At 42.4% G+C, this 24984-nt stretch overlaps 1 protein-coding gene across 2 annotated transcripts in view; it reads right to left on the reverse strand.

Annotated features, from left to right (window-relative positions):
- Positions 1 to 24984, reverse strand: part of erfl3 (Ets2 repressor factor like 3) — a 74069-nt gene that overhangs the window by 44410 nt on the left and 4675 nt on the right. The window contains exon 1 of one of the 2 annotated variants that reach the window (XM_066683313.1): positions 20164 to 20255. The exons of the other annotated variant lie outside the window; for it this stretch is intronic. Coding sequence (XP_066539410.1) covers positions 20164 to 20185 — 22 coding nt within the window. The 5' untranslated portion in view covers positions 20186 to 20255. Of the gene's footprint in view, positions 1 to 20163; positions 20256 to 24984 lie in introns of those variants that run through there. 2 annotated transcript variants of the gene reach the window in all.

The raw sequence follows: 24984 nt of genomic DNA on the forward strand, positions 1-24984 counted from the left end.
TACGCATAAACTCAATAATTCAGTCAACAATCAAATTTACCAGACGTTCGACTGAGCCCACGCCTTGTATAATCTATCTTGGAAAGCACGGAACAGATGCGCGAGCTTTAAGGTCACCAGGCTCAACACCGTGTGTGGGCCAGAGGTCTGTACACAAGGCTGTGAAGCAGTGTGTTCTCCGGAGTGACAGAGCTCCATCCAAAATCAGTACCTGAGCTTATTAAGGTATATGTGGACAAAGCCATTCAAAAGCTCACATCGGTGTCCCACCATGTGGTGTCCAGCCTTAGTCCTAAAGGAGTAAAAAGCAGTTACTGCAGCCAAGAGGGAACAAGTGGCACTTTTCCACTGCGTGGTACCTACTCGACTTGACTAGGCTCTACTCTGCTTTTCAAATCTGGTTCCTTTTTTAGTCCCTGCTCACTCGTGGGGCCAAGCGAGTCGATTAGAGACTCGAATAGTAGCATCTGAACCTTGCAGAGCCCTGATTGGTCAAAGATAGGTGTCAATCATGAACTAAAATGCAGACATCCGGCACCAACCAGCCATTTGTAAATCTCCTATCTATGGTAGAGATCACGCTAGTTGTTATCTGAAAATTACACCGTTGTCTTTTGAAGAGGTAGAAATGCTCCTTGGACTTTAGAGGGACGAAAGTCTCCAGCGAGAGTTGGACGGTGCAACAAGGAATGTGAACTGATGCTTAGCTGCCATTGTTGTGGTCCCAAAGCCTGGGGTTTTCTGTTAGAGATGGTGTTTGTGACATCACTGGCTACAAGTAGAGCCAAGCAGAGTCGAGTCGAGAAGATACCATAGGGTGGAAAGCTCCAGAAGTACCCTTCAATTCAGAGGAACTGCTGGATGAACATGTGTTCCCCGATTATAGCTCACTACAATTTAAACAGCCATTTTGAATGAGCCGGTATCTGGTCTCTGCAGCCAATCACAGCCAAGCGCTTCATTAAGGCAGAGGTGTCTGATAACCTACTAACCAGCAAAACATTAATATGTGATATGAAACGAGTGAGGGGGGAGCTTGCTCGACAGCTTGATCTGAGTGAACTTTCTACCCTGGCGCATGCTGTTGGTGAGCATCATTACGTAACAGGGTGAAGAGGGGACATGTTCACACACACACACACACACTCAACACACTCCACAGAGCAGAGAGCACAGTCCATCGAGCAGAAATCTAAACCAACACACAAGCACACTCAGAACGGGACAGGAACTGATAACACTGTGGAAAAAAAAGGCAGGGCTTTCCCCTGATCATAAACGCTTAAGAACAGACACATAGTACTAGGTCAGTGCAATATTTCACTCTTACAATAACACACAAGCATAATGACGCTTTAAAAACACTTTCTAATGCATTCATGAATACTGTAACAGAGAAATTAGACTGGAAAGGTTTACACATTCACTTATTAAAATAATAATAGTCTCGCTATATTAAAGAAACACTAAGTAATATTTTGAACGTAAAATGACAGCTTCAAAATCACTGTGATGCTTCACTGGCCAATAAACGGGAGAATAGAGCCTCTGTCTTTGGTACTCTGTGCTCAGGACTGCAGAAACTACACTATGGAACTTTTGAAGGAGGGTAGGAAAACACCCCACTCCTTCTGCCTCCCTCATTAATTTCAGTACAGTGCTGTGAATTTGAATTACACCAGGAGGAGCCTCAGAAGCACTTAGAGTTCCTTTAAGTGTATTAACTGTGTATGTGCAACAGTTAGGAAACCACTGGTGATTGACAATTTACATAAACAGTCCCCTCATAAGCCAGAGAAACTCTAAAGAAACCCCTGAGTATAAGGTCCAGAGGGTGTCCCAGGAGTGGTCCATTCACACACAGTGAATGCACAGAGGGAGATTTCTTATGTTTGCTGCGTGCTTTAGGCATGGGCCGACACCTGTGTAGCACGTGTGGGAGAAACTCCAGAGAATTAGTGGCTCAATTCTCACATGCGCAGAAAACCTCTTCTGGAACTAGGATTATTCTGTATCAACAATACGACTACACTTCAGGTGTATTTTAATCTTTATTAACAACCGACATATCGTTTATTACATATATTTATGACACGTCATTTATTAAATGTGGACTGATAGAGATGAAGACAAAGTTCTATCACCTGAGAATATGATAACAGGGTCCACCACACACACACACACACACAGAACCACACACTGAGAAATCTGGCCATGTCAGCACCATACAGACAGCTGCGTACAAGCTGAGTGTAGTCATTTATAAAAACACTGCTTACAGTCTACGCTACACACTGCCATTGAGAAGCTAAAGTACACACTGCCAACCTAGTGAGTGTCTTCACTTCACACTGCTCCCATCACACACCACACACTCAGACTCCAGGACTATTAACCAGCTATTAAAGTGAAGGCTTATTATCCAGCAGCTTTGACAAACTTCTTCACTTAATTCTATGAACTGTTCAATATGTAGGGTACTAGGAAATATTCAGCTCACCACTATAAAACGTAGAGAATTTAGGTAGTGCACCTCTTCAAATACAAACATATGGTGTATATTGTTAAGTACACAAGTAATTAAATTACAGTATACATGCATCTAGCACTAGGTTTCTCACATATGAATTAATATAAATAATGCTACATTAGAAATATACATCTATCCATCCATTATCTGTGAGCGCTTATCCAGTTCAGGGTCACGGTGGGTTCAGAGCCTACCTGGAATCATTGGGCGCAAGGCAGGAATACACCCTGGAGGGGGCGCCAGTCCTTCACAGGGCAACACACACTCACACATTCACTCACTCACTCACACCTACAGACACTTTTGAGTCGCCAATCAACCTATAAACATGTGTTTTTGGACTGTGGGAGGAAACCGGAGCACCCGGAGGAAACCCACGCAGACACAGAGAGAACACACCACACTCTTCACAGACAGCCACCCGGAGGAAACCCAGGCAGATACAGGGAGAACACACCACATTCCTCACAGACATTCACCCAGAGCGGGAATCAAACCCACAACCTCCAGGTCCCTGGAGCTGTGTGACTACGACACTACCTGCTTCGCCAACGTGCCGCCCAGCATTAGAAATATATAAAGCACTATTAAAATCTAGATTCAGTAATTTCATGACTTGCGTAGTGCACTAAATAGGAAGTATGAAGTGATTTGGGATGAACACCTCTGTGTTTCTCTCATGCGTCATGGTTTTTTGATGCCTCTCTTTAAAAGGTACTATGCCCCTCTACTGGTCCATGTGGACAGGGCAACAATCTCAGATTCAGAGGCGGAGTTTCTGTCTTCCCCCTGTGTTCTCATACTTACGTTGTTGTGATAATGCAGCTACGCCAACTAACGCGACTACTGTCTGGTCACATGAATCTAACAGGTAACTACAAAATGGTTTAAATTAGATTTAAGAATGAAATCCCCTTTGGCCCTTTTCTAGACATGAAGGAGCTAGTGTCTCTGTAAGTTCCAAAGGAAATTAAGTACACAGAACAAGTGCTATACAGATGTGGAATCTGCCACTCTCTCAGCACTGCCAGGTTGGTAGCCATACTCAGGTTTGAGGGATTAAACAATTCACATCTTCAGCAGGTCGTGTTTATGTCTCTCTGTAGGGTATGTGCACATTGGAATAAAATCTTGCTGAATTTAGCTCCCATTTATTTTCAATGCATGGGAACTAGACCAGGGGTCACTTAGTGCTGTCCAGTCTGACAAAGGCAGGTTGCCTGTGTCTCCATAAATGAGGCAGGGCCACATAATTCCATCAACATCTGCTAGACATCTGTTGTCAAAGCTTCATATACACAGTTTATACAGCTCAAGGTAAATGGAACACTTCTAAGTATTAAGTCTGGATGCTATTAATGGCATTACACTTTAATCTGCCCCATTTAGACTGAGCCACCTTTTCAGACTGTTGCTTGACGTATATGTTGTGGGTTTAATCTACTGCTGTTCATCATTCATAAGGCTACATGGCACCTAACCTTAATAAACATCAATTGAGGCTTAATCCAACATAAATTTCAAGGGTCAAACAGCCCCAACCTAAGCGTTTATGAGAACTGACACTTGCAGAACTGACACTTTATGTCAACCGTCCTGAACGGCTTCGGCTTTTGGAACTCCAGAAATAGAAATATAGAGATTTTAGCATTTATAAAACTATGTCACGACACTGCAGCTCTGGATCTTCAAGCCATCATCAAGTTTTAGGCACAGTTAGAAGGGTCAGAGAAGTCAGCGAGTACCGCTAACCAGTCAGTAATAGGTAGGGTTAGCGTTAGCATAGCGCTTTTAGCCTGTTTAGCCTGTGAGACCCCTCCACCTCGACTCAGACAGAAGCTTTAATCCATTTAAAATAAAACAATTGCTCCTTTTTGGAAAGGCAGGGCCGGAGCCACCTCGTTTGGCTCATTGTTTGTGTGTGTATGTGTGTGTGTGTGTGTTTGTTCACTCAAGTTTGGCCCTCGTGCGCCTGAGCATTGCGTAATCAGCCAAACCATGTCTGCGGCTAAAAATGGCGCGGTTAAAACAATTATGAGCTGAGTGCTGTGGCCAGAGAGCGCACACACACATACAGACACACACACACACACACATGCATACACACACACAGATACAGATGCGGCTTAAAGCCTGATGTCATTTTCAGTCCAAAATATCAACACCATACGCATGACCAGAGAGAATGAGAAACATAAAGCTGCATCCAAAATCACAGATTTCCACTCTGGAGTGTAGGCCAACACATTACACCAGAAAGACTGATAGCATGGTGGATAACACGCCACAGACTGGGGTTCAGTTCTCTGCCTAAACAAAGCAAACTACACTACAACAAAAATCAGTCCCTGGGCTAGACTCCTAACACCGTACCCACCTACATCTATGACATAGTGAGTCGTCATTTTTTCTGCTACAGAGGAAAAGGTAAAGTAGTAGAGGTATGGTACAGTCCATGTTTGGAGGCCTGGATGCTTTCTAGTGAAGCCCCAAAAAATCGTTAACATTTAATGCCTTTACTTTCCTATAAATACTGTTGCTCTCTGCTCCAATCAGTTATCTATTATTCACTACTGCATACGCTCGCTTCTCAAAGTGGGGAGGGGGCTGAAATGTTTGCTTGCTTTCACAGTCGTAGAGATCTAATGATCGTGAGTACGGCTGGTGATGAAAAAGCTATACTTTAATGGAACTAACTAATAGCTTCAATGCTACAGAGTATTAAAATGGTGTTTTTTCAATTAAACTACCTCTGGGTCAATGCCATAAACGTATAAATATGGACAGAAAAGTGTATATTTTAGTTAAACCCTACATAGTCTAGGGTATAACTGCTAGAACCACATAGTCACTGGAACACCAAGGCTGATTTAACTGATTTAAACCTGTCTGCAACAGATCTCCCCTGAAACAGCTCACACAGACACTGGGATATAAACATGTGTTTGTTCTGTGGAGAGGGAATGTGACTGACTTGTTTCAGCAAGATGAAGACTTGAAAATAACTGCAGTAACTGCCTCAATGTAAAACAGTTCATTTAAAACAATCCCAACACCATGTATCAGTATCATATCACAACAGAAAAAGGGACGTTTGGTCTTCTCTACCTCTAACAACTGATAGATGGAGGGACAGCAGGAGAGAGAGAGAGAGAGAGAGAGAGAGAGAGAGAGAGAGACAGGGTAGTGTAATGGAAGATGAGATGCCACTGGGGTATATCAGCATGGATTGGTGACATGGCCATGAGATGATGAGTGCACAGAAATGGTGTGTGTGTGTCTGTGTGTGTGTGTGTGTAGGGTTAAAAAGAGATGGAAGATGGGTATAATCGATGTTTAAAAGGTTTTGCTCCTTAGAGACATGGACACACACACACACAAGTTGTTTTCGTGCATTGTGGGGACATTACTTTGACTTCCATTCATTTTGTAGTGTTTTTCTTTAATGATTTTCTTAACCCTCACCTTTACCCTAAACTTACATTAACCTTTACACATGCCTTACCTTAAAATGTAATGATTTGTGATGATGCCAGCTTGAGGTCCCCACAAGGAAGATCATTTCCCGTAATATGAGTGGGTGAACAGACAACAAGAGTAAAACAGGGCACAAACACCACACACACACACACAAAGTCCTGCGCGCCCACACAAACACACACACACACTAGAATAAAAAGCACTCTGAGTGATGTAAACAATTATTTAGCTGTGGTAGGTACAGCACCACAGTGTACATTAACTTGCTTGTGTCTGGCTTCACTGTACGAGCTGGAGCCTGGAACTCCACATGTTGCACCACATTAACATGCTGAATGAGACTCCTGTTATAGTTTGTACATGTATTTACTCTATGTCTGCATGATACACCGAGTGTTAATCACTGCAATGACACAGACTCTAGCACAACTCATATAAATCAAATATAATTTATATGTTCTCAAGGGGGTGCAGCAGGTAGGTGTCGCAGTCACACAGCTCCAGGGGCCTAGAGGTTGTGGGTTCAAGTCCCGCTCTGGGTTACTGTCTGTGAGGAGTGTGGTGTGTTCTCTCTGTGTCTGCGTGGGTTTCCTCCGGGTGACTGTCTGTGAGGAGTGTGGTGTGTTCTCCCTGTGTCTGTGTGGGTTTCCTCCGGGTGACTGTCTGTGAGGAGTGTGGTGTGTTCTCCCTGTGTCTGCGTGGGTTTCCTGTGGGTGACTGTCTGTGAGGAGTGTGGTGTGTTCTCCCTGTGTCTGCGTGGGTTTCCTTCGGGTGACTGTCTGTGAGGAGTGTGGTGTGTTCTCTCTGTGTCTGCGTGGGTTTCCTCCGGGTGACTGTCTGTGAGGAGTGTGGTGTGTTCTCTCTGTGTCTCCGGGTGCTCCGGTTTCCTCCCACAGTCCAAAAACACATGTTGGTAGGTGGATTGGCGACTCAAAAGTGTCCGTAAGAGTGAGTGTGTGAGTGAATGTGTGAGTGTGTGTGTCGCCCTGTGAAGGACTGGCGCCCCCTCCAGGGTGTATTCCCGCCTTGTGCCCAATGATTCCAGGTAGGCTCTGGACCCACTGCAACCCTGAACTGGATAAGGGTTACAGATAATGAATGAATGAATGAATGAATAATATTACGGAAGGAATGAAACAATACGCTTCAAACTAATCATAACTAAAATGTCACTAGAGGACAGTCCAACGCTGAGGGCAGAAGTAACTGTGACCCAAGGCCAAAAGATCATTGATAATAGAATGTCTTCTCTCTAGTATTTGTTGTTTGTGAGATACAGTCATTGACGTGTGTGGAGCAAAATGTTTTCTTGCAACAGCGGCAAAGTTATGAAGCGATAAACACACTGACAACTCTCGCCGTATAAACACTGCACTAATGCAGCTGCTCTAAACCAACAGAGGTCTGCTGTCTGCCTATGTTTTTATTTTTTATTTATTTTTTATCTATTTATTTATTTCAATTGATGAATCATACAGCCATCTTTTGACGACTTCATTTGTTATTTGCGTCTAAATTTACATTCATTTTACCTCCATTTGCATACAGTTTTTCAGTTATTTGTTCAGTGTAGTAAAAAGTATTCCGTTTTTTTATTTTGAATTGTTTTTGTTTCATCCAAACTGAACCATGGCTCAGACACTGACACCAATTTTAACGCCTGTGTTTACGTCTAAAACATGAAATAATGCGGAAAACTTTAAAAAATCGGGTGTTATTTCTTAAAATATAATAATAAAAATTTGAAAACGGCATCCATTTTTATGATAAAAAGGCCTTTTCACTGAGCAACTCCTTTGAAGTCATTTACTTAACAACGTAAAGAAAGCAAAGTTCAGTAGTTTTTCCATTTTTTATAGATTGCTTCATCCTGGAAGCATACATTGTGCGCAAACACAAACACACACACACACACACACACACACACACACACACACAGGTGAACTACAAAGCAGTGACAATCCAGCTCAAAGTTCAAAAAGCTAGTTCTGATGTGAGCACAGGACAGGTCTAAACAGAGGTAGAGAGGGGGAAATAGAGAGGAGGAAAAAGAGAAAGAGAGAGAGACAGAGTGATAGAGTGAAAGAGCAAAAGAAAGGAAAGGAGGTTGAGTTTTCAACATGATCTCACATTCCTGACTGGAAGAGTAAAGGGGTAAAAAAGAAGGATGATGAGTGGGGGAGGGAGAGAAAGAGAGAAAAAGAGAGAGAGAGAGAGAAGGAGGCAGAGAAGGAGGGAGGGAGGGAGAGAGGGGGTTAAGATGGCGCCAGACAACATTTGAATTCCCGGCAGTCGACCACACACACACATACACACACACACACGTACACACACACACACACACACACACACGTTTTTCTGTGGCATCCGTTACGGTGAGAGAACAGTATGGTATGGTAACTTCCCTTTCAGTGGTATTATTAGAGCTATGTCCTCATATTCCCACACACACACACACTCTCTCTCTCTCACACACACACACACTGCGCCCATCCCAAATATGCCCAACACACACCCCTAACACACACACATTCCCAGATAAAAACAGACTGCAAATATGCAAAGACTGCCAGTCCAATATGGAAGAAGCTGACAGAAGGACAGCAATAGTGTGTGTGTTTAACAGTCTCAACCCTAGGCCTATTTGTCTTTAACTATGAAGCATGAATTATTAAGTTCAGGATTTATTATCAGGAGTTATTCAGTAACTACAAGAACCTTTTCAGTAACTATCTTAAATAATTCAGTATCTTAAATATATTATGTGCAACAATTATTATGAATGGTGAGTATGAAGTATGGACCTAATGAATTATTTAGAAGCTACAATGAAAATAATGTGTAAGATCAAGGAACTGAGTTGATCTTTCCCACACAGGCCGTTGGGGATTAAAGGGGTTAACTTTATCACTTTTTAAATCTATATTTGAGTGTGTGTGTGTGTGGTGTCCTGTGAAACGTGCACGCTTTAACACACTGCAGGTGTTACGCTGAGTCACCCTCATGACAATACACACACACACACACACACACGATATGCAGCACTGGCATTCATCCACTCAACTGAATTTCATTAAGTCCCACTACCAGAGTAGGGCAGCAACAATGACAGGAAGTTGATTAATCATAGATGACATTTATTAAGGATCCTTTTTTTGTTGTTCTTTAAAACAAAGCGTTTTATCATTTGTATTTATTTATGACATTTGGCAGATGCTCTTATCCAGAGTGAGTTCAAACGCAGAGTAGAGGCTCATGTCTACTCCCTTTATGTGCATAAACATGCCCGATTCCAACGTAGCCATCGCTGCTAACATGCTTCTATACTTCCTTTGGATTAGGCCCCACATCCAATAGAGGGCAGTTCAGAGTCAAGTTTCTGACGACAACAACGAACAGGAGGAGGCGCCTCATCCAGGTGGTGGTGTCAATATTTTGCTTGAACAGATTTATTTCGATGCACAGAGTGATACAAGGTAACGAGGGAATTGTAAGTGAGCAGTGAATCTGATTTTATTTCCACTGGAAAAAAGAAGACATGGAACTAGAGTTCTACAAGCTCCCTTCTGTTTCGGTGTTTCTGAGTTCTGAAGTGAACAAGTCGAGTTCCTAAGGAAGGGAAGATTGATCAAAGCGCGAGGGAAGCAAAGTAAAGACTTCTAACACAACTGACCTGACACCGCTCCTGAGAGAACACCGTCCGACTCATTACAGTGAGGATCAGAAGCCATTCCTTGGATTATGTAAAACATACTAGAAGACTTTGAAAAGCCTCTGGAAAGACTTCTCAAAGACTCAAGTCTGACACCTTCTCCCTTCTAAAGACAATGAGATTTTAGTCACAAACTAGACTTGGTGATGACTGGGGATCTTACAGAGTCATGTCCCTAGTGTCCTGAATTTTAATTAACATTTTGTGATCATTCGAAGAAAATTATCTTGGTATTTCTCTTCCTCGGCTCCCCCTACAGTTGCAGAGTGTAATTCCCTTTACAGAACTGTCAATCAATGGGCTGGGTGGTTTCCTACCCTCTTCCAAAAGTTACATAGAGCACTTTCTCCAAAGCTGAGCCCAGAGCAGCGATGGCATTGGCTCTATACTCCCCATTACAGCTCAGTGGAATATTAAAGTGATTTTGAAGCTGTAATTTTACTGTAAAAATACTACCTAGTGTTACTTTAAATTGTACGCATAAGCAGATTTCAAGCTCTGCTTGAGTTTCAGCAGTTCAGCAGTAGTTGAGGCACCTAACTCGAATGACTTGAATTTCACTTCAAACATGCTCTTGCTTTTGCTGTTATTTAATGCACTGCTATAAATTGTACGTTGTAGTTACAGAACCAGGCTTGGTACCGGAAGGTTGCCAGTTTTATCCCCCAAGACCAGCGGGAACAATGATGGCTGAAGTGCCCTTGAGCAAGGCACTGAACCCACAACTGCTCCCTGGGCGCCGGAAATGGCTGCCCCCCCGCTCTGGGTGTGCTCTCCACATCTACAGGTAAACTACAATAAAGGACGCTGTGCAGAATGCCCAGTAGCAGTAGCCCTCAGGCAGCTCCCAGCCAATGGCACAACACAGTAAACAACACAGTAACACTCCACCACCACTCTGATAATGCATGAAGATCTCTGTGTGCACACGCGCAAGGTTATGTCCCTCTGTGTGTGCGCGTGTGCGCCTTGGGAAGCAAACTCTTTCAAGAAGTGCAATGTGTGAGACTCTGCATGTGTGTGAAGAAGTGTGTGAGGTGTGTGTGTGTGTGTATTTGTGCAAGGCTTTTCCTGGAACAAGTAATGCAACACAGGCTGTAGTGATTTAAGCTCCGAACAGGAATGTGGGAGGTCCACGTTTTTCTACCAAAACAGACCAGTGTGTGCGGTCGCATGCGCGTGTGTGTGCATGTGTGGGTTCCATGTTTGATGGACCATAAAATGACCATCCCATTACTGCTCATCAATACCAACACCAACAATACAGCCCATTATTGGTAATCAATAACTTACTATAGGCTGTAATTTACATATAGACTCTAGCATCTAACAATTCAAACTATTAGTGGTCTATTATTATACAGTAAAACACTGGTAGCAACTTCTGAGAAGGTTTTACGCCTGATGTTGGTGTTGGGACCTTCCCATATCTGTGAGGATTTGATGGCATTTCGGTCTTGAGAAGATTACAGGGGTTAGCTGAGGTAAAGATGTTAAAAAGCCACTTCAAAATATGTTAGCGCTACTACATGCGGATTCATCACTCCAGAGAATGTAGTGCCACTGCTCCACAACCCACTGCTCTGGGGAATTTATACCCCTCCGGCTGATGCTTGACAATGGTAAACTAACTTAGGCTCATGTCAGGATGCTCCAGGGCAATGCTATATCATAATCATATCTAGTTTCTATGAACATTGCACAAAAAGTGGAATATCTGTGACCACAGTATGTGCACGTTAAATTAGCTTCTTTCCTGACAGTGCATAAGCTAACAACAAGGTTTTAAATTTGCCTTCTATTAGACCAGGGTTCACACCAGTTTGTTTCAACCGAAATATGAACACACCCAAAAAGTAAATGTTCTTTGAGTGACATGGAACTTGGGAATGAAAGCTTTTCCTGTGGGACATTTACCAAATTTTCTATAACATGGAAATCTTAATTTACTAGCATGACAAGTCCGGATGGAACTAAAATCACAGAGACACCCTGGGCACAACTGCATTATCTCTACCTTCTCTTATAAACATAATCTCCTCCCAACAGTGAGAAAGAGAAAGAGAGACAAAGAGGAAGAAAGAGAAGGAGAGAGAGAGAGAGAGTTGTAAGGTGGAGACAGGCCTTGCTCTTGTAGTGTTGACTAAACCCTGGTGCAGTCTCCTTGGTGAAGCCATCAGCCTGCATGCTTTACCCAGTAAAACCAGGGAGTGTCCTGCTCAGCCAGTCTCAGAAATAGGTCACATCCCGTCACAGGAGCCTCTGTTTAATGCTGGTCCCAACAGCTGCCAGCTGTGTGTGTGTGTGTGTGTTTATGTGGGATGAGGAGTGTGAGAGAATGACACAGATACTCTACCTGTATTAGCTTTTGAGAGGAGAGGGTGCTAACGTGGAAACAATTTAAAGGTTGTATCAGAGGAAGTGAAACTGCACTACATGTTAAACGAGGCCAACTTAATTACTTCTTTGATTAACATTTGAAAAACGTTAGCGTACCAGTGATGATCTAAAGAGATCAAAAAGCAGAGCAGTGTCCAATCCAGTAAATATTGGATATATATATTGCTTTGATATCCAGAGAAGTACTCCACTTTCTAAACGTTGGTTCAATGTTTACATAAAAACAAGAGCTCTATAATGTGATGATACATAAAATACAACACGTTGCTGACATATTGTAATACCCAACAGGAATATAAGGGGGCAGTGTAGCGTCTTTCGTTTTATAGAAAGATATTAATTTTCATTTAAATCACAGTCGTAAAATTCACTTAAATCATAGCAGAAATGTAAATCCTGTTCCTGGAGATGTCAGTGTGGGGGAGGGACGTGGACACTGGGCCCTCGTGTCATCGGGTGGCTAACACGTGACTGGTGTGTGTGTGTGTATGTGTTAGAATGTAGGGTGAGGGGTGCGGCTATGAAGGGTCACGGAGTCAGGGTCACACACACACATGCGCTGGTCCCCCGCCCCAAATACACACAGAAGGGCCTCTGTGTGTCCTGATGATCCATAAATGACACAAACACATGGATATGCACGCAGACACACACACACACACACACACACACACAGAGCAATGTTACCCCATTATGCCGAGCTAACACACGCCCCCTATTGTCCTCACCAAGGAAGAAATAAACAAAAAACTATTCAGCCACAGAGGACATCCCATTGGTCATGCTGGTCTACACACCATTATTTCAAACCTACAAGCATACAGCTGACTTCCATTACATTACTGCAAACACAGCTCTACGCATTCAATGTTCTTATGTTGTTTTTCCAGCAGCAAATATTTTATGGTCAAAAATCGGACCCAAAACTAGCTAGCTCTGGGAGTTAGCTGGTGTGGTCAAATGCGTTTTTGTTTGTGTGGTCCAATGGAAATTTAGCTTTAACCCTAAACACAAACAACCAGAATCGTCCAATCATGAACCTTTAGCTAAAGATGAATCACATATAAAAAATTTAGTTGTCCTTTTAGGCACAAACCTAAGTGGCCAATTTGACTAATTAGCTTTCTTGTTTTCAGAAACAAAACTTAAACCCAAACAAACAAACTCACTTTCACCGTGTATATGTGTTATTATACATTCATTCATTGTCTGTAAGCGCTTATCCTGTTCAGGGTCGCTGTGGGTCCAGAGCCTACCCAGAATCATTGGGCGCAAGGAAGGAACCTGGACGGGGCACCAGTCCTTCACAGGGCGACACACACTCACATATTCACTCACACCTATGAACACTTTTGAGTTGCCAATCCACCTACCAACGTGTGTTTTTGAACCGTGGGAGGAAACCGGAGCACCTGGAGGAAACCCATGCAGACACAGGGAGAACACACCACACTCCTCACAGACAGTCACCCGGAGGAAACCCACGCAGACACAGAGAGAACACACCACACTCCTCACAGACAGTCATCCGGAGGAAACCCACGCAGACACAGAGAGAACACACCACACTCCTCACAGACATTCATGCGGAGGAAACCCACACAGACACAGGGAGAACACACCACACTCCTCACAGACAGTCACCTGGAAGAAACCCACGCAGACACAGGGAGAACACACCACACTCCTCACAGACAGTCACCCAGAGGAAACCCATGCAGACACAGGGAGAACACACCACACTCCTCACGGACAGTCACCCGGAGGAAACCCACACAGACACAGGGAGAACACACCACACTCCTCACGGACAGTCACCCGGAGGAAACCCACACAGACACAGGGAGAACACACCACACTCCTCACGGACAGTCACCCGGAGGAAACCCACGCAGACACAGGGAGAACACACCACACTCCACACATACAGTCACCCGGAGCGGGACTTGAACCCACAACCCCAGGGTCCTGGAGCTGTGTGACAGCGACTCTACCTGCTGCGCCACCGTGCCACAATATGTGATACTGACAAACCAAAAATAAATAAACATCACTCATTATAACCCTCTAAATGTGTTATAGAACCTTCTCTTGTTTAGGGAAGACTCATGACATCTCAGTGTTTGTTTTTCTTTTCACTTACAGGACTTTGCTATGCTACCTGATGAAAACTGTGAATTTATATTCTGACAAAACAACAACACGAGCCCTTCACCGCTGTCTCTGTAACGTTATTAAAATTTCAACTCAGTTTGAATAACAGCGTCTTGCACACGGAAAAAATGTGAATGCTCAGTGTAAAAAAATAACTTCTATATTTTACATTTCCAAATTTACAGACACATCTTTCATTGCAAAAAATAAAAATGGTTTGCGACACTGTTTGAAAAGACGCTGATGAAAAAATATGATCTCACACACACACACACAACTTGCTGAAAGCCCACATCAGCATGTAAACATAGAGCGAGAGGTGAGTGCAGATGCTGTACTTCTTCTGTTCCACAGTAACTGAAACCAGCCAGACAACAGGCAGCATGCTAAAATGCAGAGCTAATGACTTTTCCCAACAGAGGAAGCTAATCATACCAAATTACAATATCACATCATGTGTAATGTTCCCAGGACCACATCACAAAGATGTAACAATTAAAACACATACAGTCAAATACCTATAGTATACAGTTCACGTCTAGAATATTAATCTTAGAAAGCAAACTACATGACTTGTAGACACCACTTATACTTAGTATATTTGGCTACTTTGAGGTGCCCTTATCAGAACACAGACATTCGGTTGCTCATAAACAACTTGCATAATCTCTGAAGAGAAGCAAATTATGAAATGGGATACTCTGAAGTAGCTTCACATGAGCCCAAGGACACCATGTCCAGTGTCAAGCACTGGCTAGAGTGATATAAACCACCCAGCATTGGGCTGCTGAGGAGTGAAACTGTGTTCTCTAGGAAGCTGGAGCTCCAACAAACAGCTTGAGGATGAGTTGTGAGGCCAGAACTAATTAATCAGTAGCTGACCTCACTAAGGTTCATGTCACTGAACACAATCACAACCTCACAGTAATGGTCCAACATCTAGTCTGAAGCCTTTTCAGAAGATTAGAAACTGTATCTGCAGCAACAGGGGACAAACCTCTTAATAATACCTTTCATATGTTGTATGATTATTCCCCTAAAGGTATAGCCTATGTTTCGACACAACATTAATATTTATTTGTTTGTTTGTTTGTCATTTTAGGCTATTTAGCCCATTTAACACACTCCATTTGAATGGTTTTCACATATTCATAGCACCTTTGAGTGTGTCTCTCTTTGTTTTACATTAAATATAATATGTAAACCAATATATGCTTAAGGGCGGCAGGGTGGTGCAGCAGGTTAGTGTTGCAGTCACACAGCTCCAGGGACCTGGAAGTTGTGGGTTCGATACCCGCTCCAGGTGGCTGTCTGTGAGGAGTTTGGTGTGTTCTTCCTGTGTCTGCGTGGGTTTCCTCCAGGTGACTGTCTGTGAGGAGTGTGGTGTGTTCTCTCTGTGTCTGCGTGGGTTTCCTCCGGGTGACTGTCTGTGAGGAGTGTGGTTTGTTCTCTCTGTGTCTGCGTGGGTTTCCTCCGGGTGACTGTGAGGAGTGTGGTGTGTTCTCTCTGTGTCTGTGTGGGTTTCCTCCGGGTGACTGTCTGTGAGGAGTGTGGTGTGTTCTCCCTGTGTCTGCGTGGGTTTCCTCCGGGTGACTGTCTGTGAGGAGTGTGGTGTGTTCTCCCTGTGTCTGCGTGGGTTTCCTCCGGGTGACTGTCTGTGAGGAGTGTGGTGTGTTCTCCCTGTGTCTGCGTGGGTTTCCTCCAGGTGACTGTGAGGAGTTTGGTGTGTTCTCCCCTTGTCTGCGTTGGTTTCCTCCGGGTGACTGTCTGTGAGGAGTGTGGTGTGTTTTCCTTGTGTCTGCGTGGGGTTCCTCCGGGTGCTACGGTTTTCTCCCACAGTCCAAAAACACACAGTGGTAGGTGGATTGGTGACTCAAAAGTGTCTGTAGGTGTGAGTGAATGTATGAGTGTGTGTGTTGCCCTGTGAAGGACTAGCGCCCCCTCCAGGGTGTATTCCCCGCCTTGCACCCAATGATTCCAGGTAGGCTCTGGACCCACCGCGACCCTGAACTGGATAAGGGTTACAGATAATGAATGAATGAATATATGCTTAAGTTTTTTTCCAAAAAGCAACACAGAAATCAAGCCTTTTGCTATACAGCTTGAGTAAAAAGCTACCGCACAAAGATTTAGTGCCAATGAATCACTCAACATAATCACAGTGAAGTACAGGTGTAATTATTGCACATTAATCAGCTCCAGACTAAAGATGTAAATTGATATTGACCTAATAAAGGAGCTTTGTTGCCTTGTTGTTGTGTTTTTGCTGAAAATGCATACCAGATTGGCTTGTACGTTTCCTGTTACATCTAAAGCAACATTAGATCTTTCCTGAAAGGGGGATTTCAATGAGTTTGCATAATTTTGTATAACTGCATTGTTTAGACGTAAACATTCAGAGTGGTAGGATGTGAAGTGGTCCGTTCTAGAATCACTTTCTCTGTCAGTTTTGACTTGGCGACTCCTGGTTCCTATCACATGTGTAAAAAAAAAATCAAAGCGGGTAAGTTCCTCTACAATGAATTATTTCACAATAAAACACTCTGAAATAATTTGCCTACACATCCTTGAGAGAATTACGCATACACTTTGCAAAATGAATGTAAAACACTTTACCTTACTGTAATAAATAAGGGGAAAAGCTGAAGTAATTTTAACTTTGGCTACTTCAAGCAATTAGTGCAATCAATTTGTTCAGCCTTCAACAACTTCACAGTGGGTAAAAAGGGAGCACAATCAGTGGGTTAAATGCTGAAATCATTCCTAACAAGGACTGCTGGGTAATGAAGGCCCTCATAAAGTTACGGAGTTGTGGTGCTTAGAGTAAATATATCGTATTTACTGTATAGCCTCTGAGCGGATATTGAAGTACCCGTCAAAGAGGAAGGAAAAATGCTAAGTGTACGTCTCTTATCGCCAGTGATTCATGTGGTAAGGGCTTTATGATGATGCAGATACCATCTCTGTTATGAAGACACACACACACACACTCCTTATCAGAACACACAAGCACTCAAGATAACACATTGTTTCAGCCTCTTGTTGCCATGGAAAAGTAAGTGCTTTCAGAGAAAATCCTCTCAGTGCGAGAAGACGTTCGAAACACATCACTGTGGGTGTGTGAAGACGCAGGTACGAGCGCAGACCAAAGTGATACTGAAAAAAATCTTACGAAGAGAGCGACCTGAAACCACATCCTCTTCTCAGTACTGTATCTCTCTCTCATACACTAACACAGCACCTAACTATCGGGGTCACGGTGCGGCCCGCCGAGTCGTAGATTCACAAAACCACAAGGCACTTGTAGTAGTAGTAGTTGGTGGCGGCTGACTTTACCACTTAAACATAAACATTGCACCGCTGTCAGTAAAAGGACTGCTGTTATTTTGAGTCACGGCACTTAAATGTGAGTGACATCCTCCAAGTTTTAAAGCCACTGACTTATTATTCTGTAGGATTATTGTTCTTAAGATTTATAATTCCGTAACTACTATAAACTACTCAGTAACATAAGACTGTGAGGAGCTTAAGTGCAGCTCCATACACAGGCATCTAGAGCTCAAGGGGTTAACACCCACCAGCCTAGAGTTCCAGACTAAATTGCCCAGACAAAACTTGACTGTTTCCCAACTGCAGTCATTTAGTCCCACCTGCACGGCAGTTTCTTGTTTTTCCAGCTCCAGCACACTTAATTTAGCTCAAGAAGGGCTTAAAAAGGGAGGTAATGACACGATTCAGGTGAAAAGAGAAGACAAAACTGCGAGGCTAGAATACAATGGGAAATAATCATGTGAACCTAGAAATGACCTGCTTGAATCCCACCACAAAAGTGGTCCTAAACCCTATCTTCATCCATTGAGTGAATAAGCTTTTATTTGTTAAGATTTTAGAGTCTGAAGTGAGAAAACCTGGCATAATTTTACAGAATGAATCTTTGAAAATAGTTGGGACTCAACTAATGCATCTACCGTCCCTTCTTGCGTAGTTTTGTCTTATGGCCCTGGGGCAAAAACAAACAGTGCACTGTGGCCCCCCAAAACAAATTTTGGGCATCTTTACTCTATATTTTATGCTATATGCAGCATTAAAAGTATTGTTAACTGAAAGATTTAATTTACAGTTTCCCCACTTAACATACACGCAGTCAGTTTGCCAAGTTTTTTTTTTAACTGTGAAAATGTCTTGCACTGAATGGATATTCGAATCTCTCCTGTAAAGTTAGCACCATTCCTATTATATGTGGGTTTGATATTCTACAAATATTTAGGCAATATCACTTTTAAGCTGCATTATGACAAAAAAAACTAAACTAAAGCAGCAGTTCTTGATGTTAGCACTAACCCACCAAAACACTCTTGTCCCAGTGGCTGTGGATATGATTTGCAGAAGAGTAAGAGTAGACGGGTCTATATAATGATCACTTGGGGAATAAAATCTGTCAAAGTTTCACAGCCCAAATTTCTGGCTCCACTTAATTTCCTCAGCGAAGAAAGGGGGAAGGGGCGTGAGGGAAAATTCCCAACATGGATTCCTCAACATCCCCAGAAAGGCCGTGTGGTATCACGAAAGTTACTAACCAACTTAAAACACGTCGAAAACACGTTCCCTTTCCTAACAAACCGTAAACTACACAGCTGCCTGACTAAAACTTAGTCTTAGGCAGCAAAACAACGACGACGTAAAGCGGCAGAGTGAAAACGAGATGAGTACTTTAATCGAATAATTTGCAATATATGAGTGGAAACAGTCGAAATGTTAACCGAAATTGCCTCAGACCGTTAGTTTGATTCAAATTCAAAGCTCGCGCTCGTTCCCCTCACGCGGCCAAAAACGTTCGCTAACAAACAAAACAAAACAAACCGCCACACTCTCGACAACAACTGAGCGATATAACCGGTCCTGGGGTGTTTTTACGAAGTCGCAGCGATTCAACAGGTCCCTCAGACTGAACTACAGCACTTGGCTGTTGGCATAAACACCAGAAAAGCAGAGAAAATCAATATAGTCCTCTGGTGATTCGGCTCATCCGAAATGAATACAGCCATGAGCGGAACCCAACGATTCAGTGGCACCTACAAAGTGTAACAGGCTATTTATTATCCTTCATTAGTCTTTAACAGCCGCAACATACAACACCAGTTAATGAGCTCCACCGGTGTTGACAATGTCTTAAACTTTTACAAACCCTCATACTTCAAACTGAATGGAGCCGTGTGTTGTACTCAGTCAATAAAATAATGCGTGCCGTTTTAACACCCAACGACACAAGGCTGTGTGCTCTCTGGTATATTACTAGCTATAGTCTGTGGATATTGTTGGATTTCTCTTATTTGAATCCTAATCCAGTCTGTAACATCAGCTAAATGAACACTTACACAGCTTTAAATAAGTTACACAAAACCTTTAAGCTACTCATCAATCCAATATTCTAAAAACGTATTGTAGTGTGAATCCATACACTGGCGTTTAAAAAGTTGTTTTACAAAGCATCAAACCCCCAGAGAACTTGTTTTTTATGTAGAACTCTTGATACTAAGAGTGTAACGTTACTCTCTCTTCTCGCAAACAAGAAAAACTTCACAGGGTCCGTTGCTATAGCTGCTGAAGGCTTTGAACATAGCCGACTCAAATGTGTCACATGTACTTCCCCACGAAATCAAGTCAAATCCCATCGCCTTAAAATGTGTTGGTTTAACACGCTGTATTCACGCGCAGCCACTTGCCACTGTTCAAGGAATTCAAATCCAGTCGAAGTTGCCGACACGAACTATAAGTGATCGCTTGGCAAAACGAGCGAGTGTCAACAACGACGTATCGGTTCTGAATGAGGGAAGGAAGCAATGGAATATGTGGGGGAAAAAAAACTAAACAAAAAAAAAAAACTTACCCGAGTCCCCCGGGGTTTTCATGTCTAAAAGTTGTATGCTGTCGGTCGCGAGCGGAGAGCGGAGAGAGTCCCACTGCAGCGAACACAACAACACCACAGCACACCGAGAGACACACGAAACTTTCACTTTAAACGATTCGCTGACAAGTTCCAGCCTCCGTTAAACGTTACAGTCGCCGTCGTGCCCCACAACCTCCACCTCCACCTCCTCCTCCGCCTCCTCCTCCTCCTCTTCACTCGTTTCCTTTCCCTCCACACACCCACCACACAACACCAGAGTTTGGAGAGTGTGGAAGTTGATCCACTCGGGCTGCGTGTCGACCCTTCAAAAGAATCGACTCTCAAAATCTCCGCGTTGTTCTGATTCATGATTCGAGAGTCGAATGCGGTTCAGATGCTTCAGAATCGATTCCACGTGGAGGCGGTTGGAGTTTACAGAACGAAGGGTTCGTGATGATGTTTGTGGGGGGATGAGTTCTTTCTCCCGTCCCGAACCAAACTCCCGAACGAACCATGGGTAATCGGGCTTTCTGTTCTGCTGCCCCTTGCTTATGGAATAGACTTCCTGACCAACTCAGGACATCCTCAGACAATCGAGAGTTTTAGAAAGGGACTTAAAACATGTCTGTTTACTAGAGCTTATGTTTGTATCATTTTGAGATTTGTTCAAATGTAAAGTGTGTTATGAATGTATTATTATAGGTGTACATTGTATTAAATAAGAATTTGTGCATGAATGTATTATTTTAAGAGAGTATTATACATTATTCTTGACTGTGATTATTCATTTTTGTGTGTAATGGAACACAACATCTGTCTTTGTGTGTATGTGAGTGTGTGCACTTGTGTGTGTCTAAAGGAAGTCGAAAAACCCTAGCTATTTTCTTAGGTCATTTTAATTATCCATTACATTTTTTTGTATATATTTACTCAACTAATTCATCAATTTCTCATAATTTCTTCATCCTGATTAAGGCCAGTAGGTGGATTGGCGAATCCAAATTGTCCGTAGATGTGAGTGAGTGAGTGAATGTGTGACTGTGTGTGTTGCCCTGTGAAGGACTGGCGCCCCCTCCAGGGTGTATTCCCGCCTTGCGCCCAATGATTCCAGGCTCTGGACCCACCGCGACCCTGAACTGGATAAGGGTTACAGATAATGAATGATTAAGCCCAAAGGCAACAAACACACTCTGGACAGACATCACACATTCACCCATGTTATAAATACATTATAAAACATTCCTCAGTCATAAACTGATGTGCTCAGTGGTACTAAGCAACACAAAATACAACAGGCACAATGAATTAATCGAAATATATATTAATGTATTGAATATATGTTTTAAATATACATATTGCTGTAACTCTTGAGGCAGCTTATCAGCCTTCCACAACTCATACGCTATCAAAAAAACTGGGTGGACAAATTAGAAAACATTAAAATGTAAAGTTTGTGATAAAACGAGTTCACAATAAAATTTCCCCAATAGTTTGCTAACATTTACTCCCCAAAATGTATTTGTTAATGTTAATTTTAACGTTGTTATAACAATATAAATGTATTACGATGTCGTACTATTTTTCAGAGTTGTTTTTTTATTTTGAATCAACATCGTTGTGCAGAATCGACCCTAGATTCGATTCCTTTCTTTTGGTATCGGAAACGGAGTCGACTCCAAAAATTTCTGGAATTGAACAGGGCTGATACAGAAAACTAGTGGAGCTCCCCGGTGAAGTTCGGCGCCGAGAAAAATGTAGATAAAACGAGAAAAGAAGGTTATTTTCTCGGATTTTGTTGCCGCTTTTTGGTTGATGTTGTTTTTGTGCACTGGATCACTGTCATATCTAATGCTTTTAAGCATATCTTTTTTAAAAATGCTAAAATACACTGTAATAGTTCAGTATGAATTCTCCACTACTTTCTTTTACCTTTTCATTATTTTTTCTTTCCTACCTACACATTCCGCAACTACTCTCCCTCACTCTTTCTGTCTCACATTGAGAGTGTCCCAAATGGCTACTCACTCCCCACATAGAGCACAATGTGACTTAAAAAAACAACACTGAAATAGAGTACTATTTACCCAGTAAGTAAACTATACACTAATGTACGAAACACAAATGGTTAACTTTTAGATATATGGCCAACCGCTTGTCCACGAGAGCCATTTTTTAAAGCCTTTTGTAGTACACTAGGTAGAGAGCTAGAGGTATTTGTGATACGCGCCTCGCTCGCGCGGGTGTCGTATTTCGCCCACATTAGGAGGAGGAGAGGCGGGGCTTGTGTGTGTGTGCGTGCGTAAGGGCGGGGCCACGCACGCAGCGTCACAAGCGCCGTCGTCATGGAGGCCGTTGTCGTCACAGTCGGCCGTAATGTGCACGCCTCCTAGGAAAGAAACATGATGTTGTTTTTATTTTTCTTATTTTAACGTATTCACTGCATTTATTGTGACACAAAAACGTGCAAAACAGGAACTGGGAGTACTATACATAATATAGGCATAGGAGAGAAACAACAATAATACACAGATCAGCCATAACATTATGAAACTTCTACACTGACTATGCATTTTCTCAGCTCCAGTGACCACAGAAAAGCACTTTTTTAGTTCTAAAGTTACAGACGTTAGTCATGTCGCTCTGCATACCTTTCACATATACTTCAATGGTTAAGACCCCCAGAGGTTTGTTTGTTTGTTGGATTCCCAGTTCAGCAGTGACATTGAAAGATTTAAAAACTCAAGCAGCCCTGCTGTGTCTGATCCACTTGCACTAGCGCAACACACATTAGCTCATCATATTGCTCTGTGGTGGTGTTGTAAGGGTGAAGTGACCATTAAAAACAGAGTGAAAGAGGGGCAAATAAAGTATGCACAGCAACAGATGGGGTACAGTGTATAACGGTAGAGCGCCTGTATGGTCAGTGTAGCTGAGAGAATGGAGAGTACATTTAGAAACAAGGTGGGAGTGTTATTTTTAAGGCTGATCGATTTATGTTACTAAATATAAACTAAAGTTGCAGACGGAGGCCTAGAAAGTAAAAGTCCTTCTCAGAATTTTATTACAATTGCCCTGACATGTCTGAGACCAGTCTGTCAAGATTCAAGAAGCCAGGCAGTTGGAATGAAATACAGGAGAGGATATTTTCGTCTCATACCCCCTCTGCATTTATGGAAATTAAATAGATGAATTATAATAATAATAATAAAAAGACCAGTCTGAATAAACCAATCAAGGTCTCATGGTTAAAGTTTTAATACGTTTCACAGTCAGTAGCTGACTCACAAACTATAAAGGGTGTCTACAAATGTAATATTACTGTAATATTTATATTGTTATTAAGGACGGTGTAGTTTGTTTATCTTTGGGGGATACAGTTGTGTTAGAAATCATGCTTGTGTGATTCCTGTGTGATTATTTAAATGTGACCTGCTCAAGCATACACATCCTGTTTAGGCCTGTTTCTCACACACACACACACACACACACACACACACACACACACACACACACACACAAATACATGCGTTACACATGGGAAGTGTAGCTTATCCCCTCCTGTAAATTTCCCTCTGAACATTGCTTTTAGTCTTAGCTGGAAACTAGAGTTGAAAGACAAATCTTGTTTACATTTAAACCCCAATTTTCAAGAGTGCCATAGTAATGATATTCCACATTATTTTAAGTCACAGTCTTGTTTCTTCAAAGAATTTCCCTCATGTCATGAAAAAAAAAACCCATTATGTATACTATTAATATTGACTTGGAAATATCTGAGGTTTTTGTACTAAACCTGTTTTAAACATGGCCACCACTATGTGAGGGACCCACTCCATGGAGGATAAACTTGTCCATTCAGGAACTACAAAGCTGTTTGTTTAGGAATGTGAAATGTATAAACAATAATGACTTGTATAAGTATTTTATACTGTCGGTGTTTCTTTAAATGATGCCTTAAACAGTTTTAAGTTGGAATAACCTAATAATACAGAGCTTGGCTCTCTGAAACAAACATGGATGGGAAACTAAAGGGTCTGGAGTTTACTGAATCTCTTTTTAATGTCAATCACAGTACTGCTGAGAGAAATCTGATTTTCCCCAAATGATTCCGCACTACTGTAACTTGACTTTGTGAAATCACGTCTATTTCTCCCTTATAAACCTACAATGACCTCATAAACATATAAATACAAAATGCTATATTTCCTTTTGACCTTTTGAGACCCATGTAGACACAGGGAGAACACGCCAAACTCCTCACATACAGTGACACAGCGACTGAGAAGGACCATTTACAGTTTGACAGTACCTCTCCTGTCCACCAGGTGTCAGTAAAATAATCACTCCCAATAACACCGCTCAGACTGCCTTCTATATGTTGTTCCACAGGAGAAACACTATATGAACAGCGCGTTCTGAGCACACAGTGTGTGGCTATAGATGATTTGTAACTCGTGAAGACAGAGCACTCAGGGGAAGCTAACCTCATTGCCCCTATTGTGACTGCTTTGTTATTGTTTACCATAGAGTTGAAAAGTCCCAAAAATCTGGTTAGACAGGAAACAGACAGACACTCAGACGTTCTTAATAATGCTGAGTGTGTGTGCTTTTGTGTACAGGCAAATTTTCCTTTACCTCCCAGGAAACACAAGAAACACTAAGCTCACCATTTTCCCACACTCCTCCAGGCCGTAAACACTATCTGCTCTGGCTCAGATGACCCCTGTCGTTTTTCTTCTCCTTCATTCCCTCTCTCTCCCACTCTCAAACTCACTTTATTGCCCTTTTTCTTTGTCCAACACTTGCACTGACTCAGAATCT

Source organism: Hoplias malabaricus, chromosome 10 (assembly GCF_029633855.1).
Source record: "Hoplias malabaricus isolate fHopMal1 chromosome 10, fHopMal1.hap1, whole genome shotgun sequence".
Taxonomy (NCBI): domain Eukaryota; kingdom Metazoa; phylum Chordata; class Actinopteri; order Characiformes; family Erythrinidae; genus Hoplias; species Hoplias malabaricus.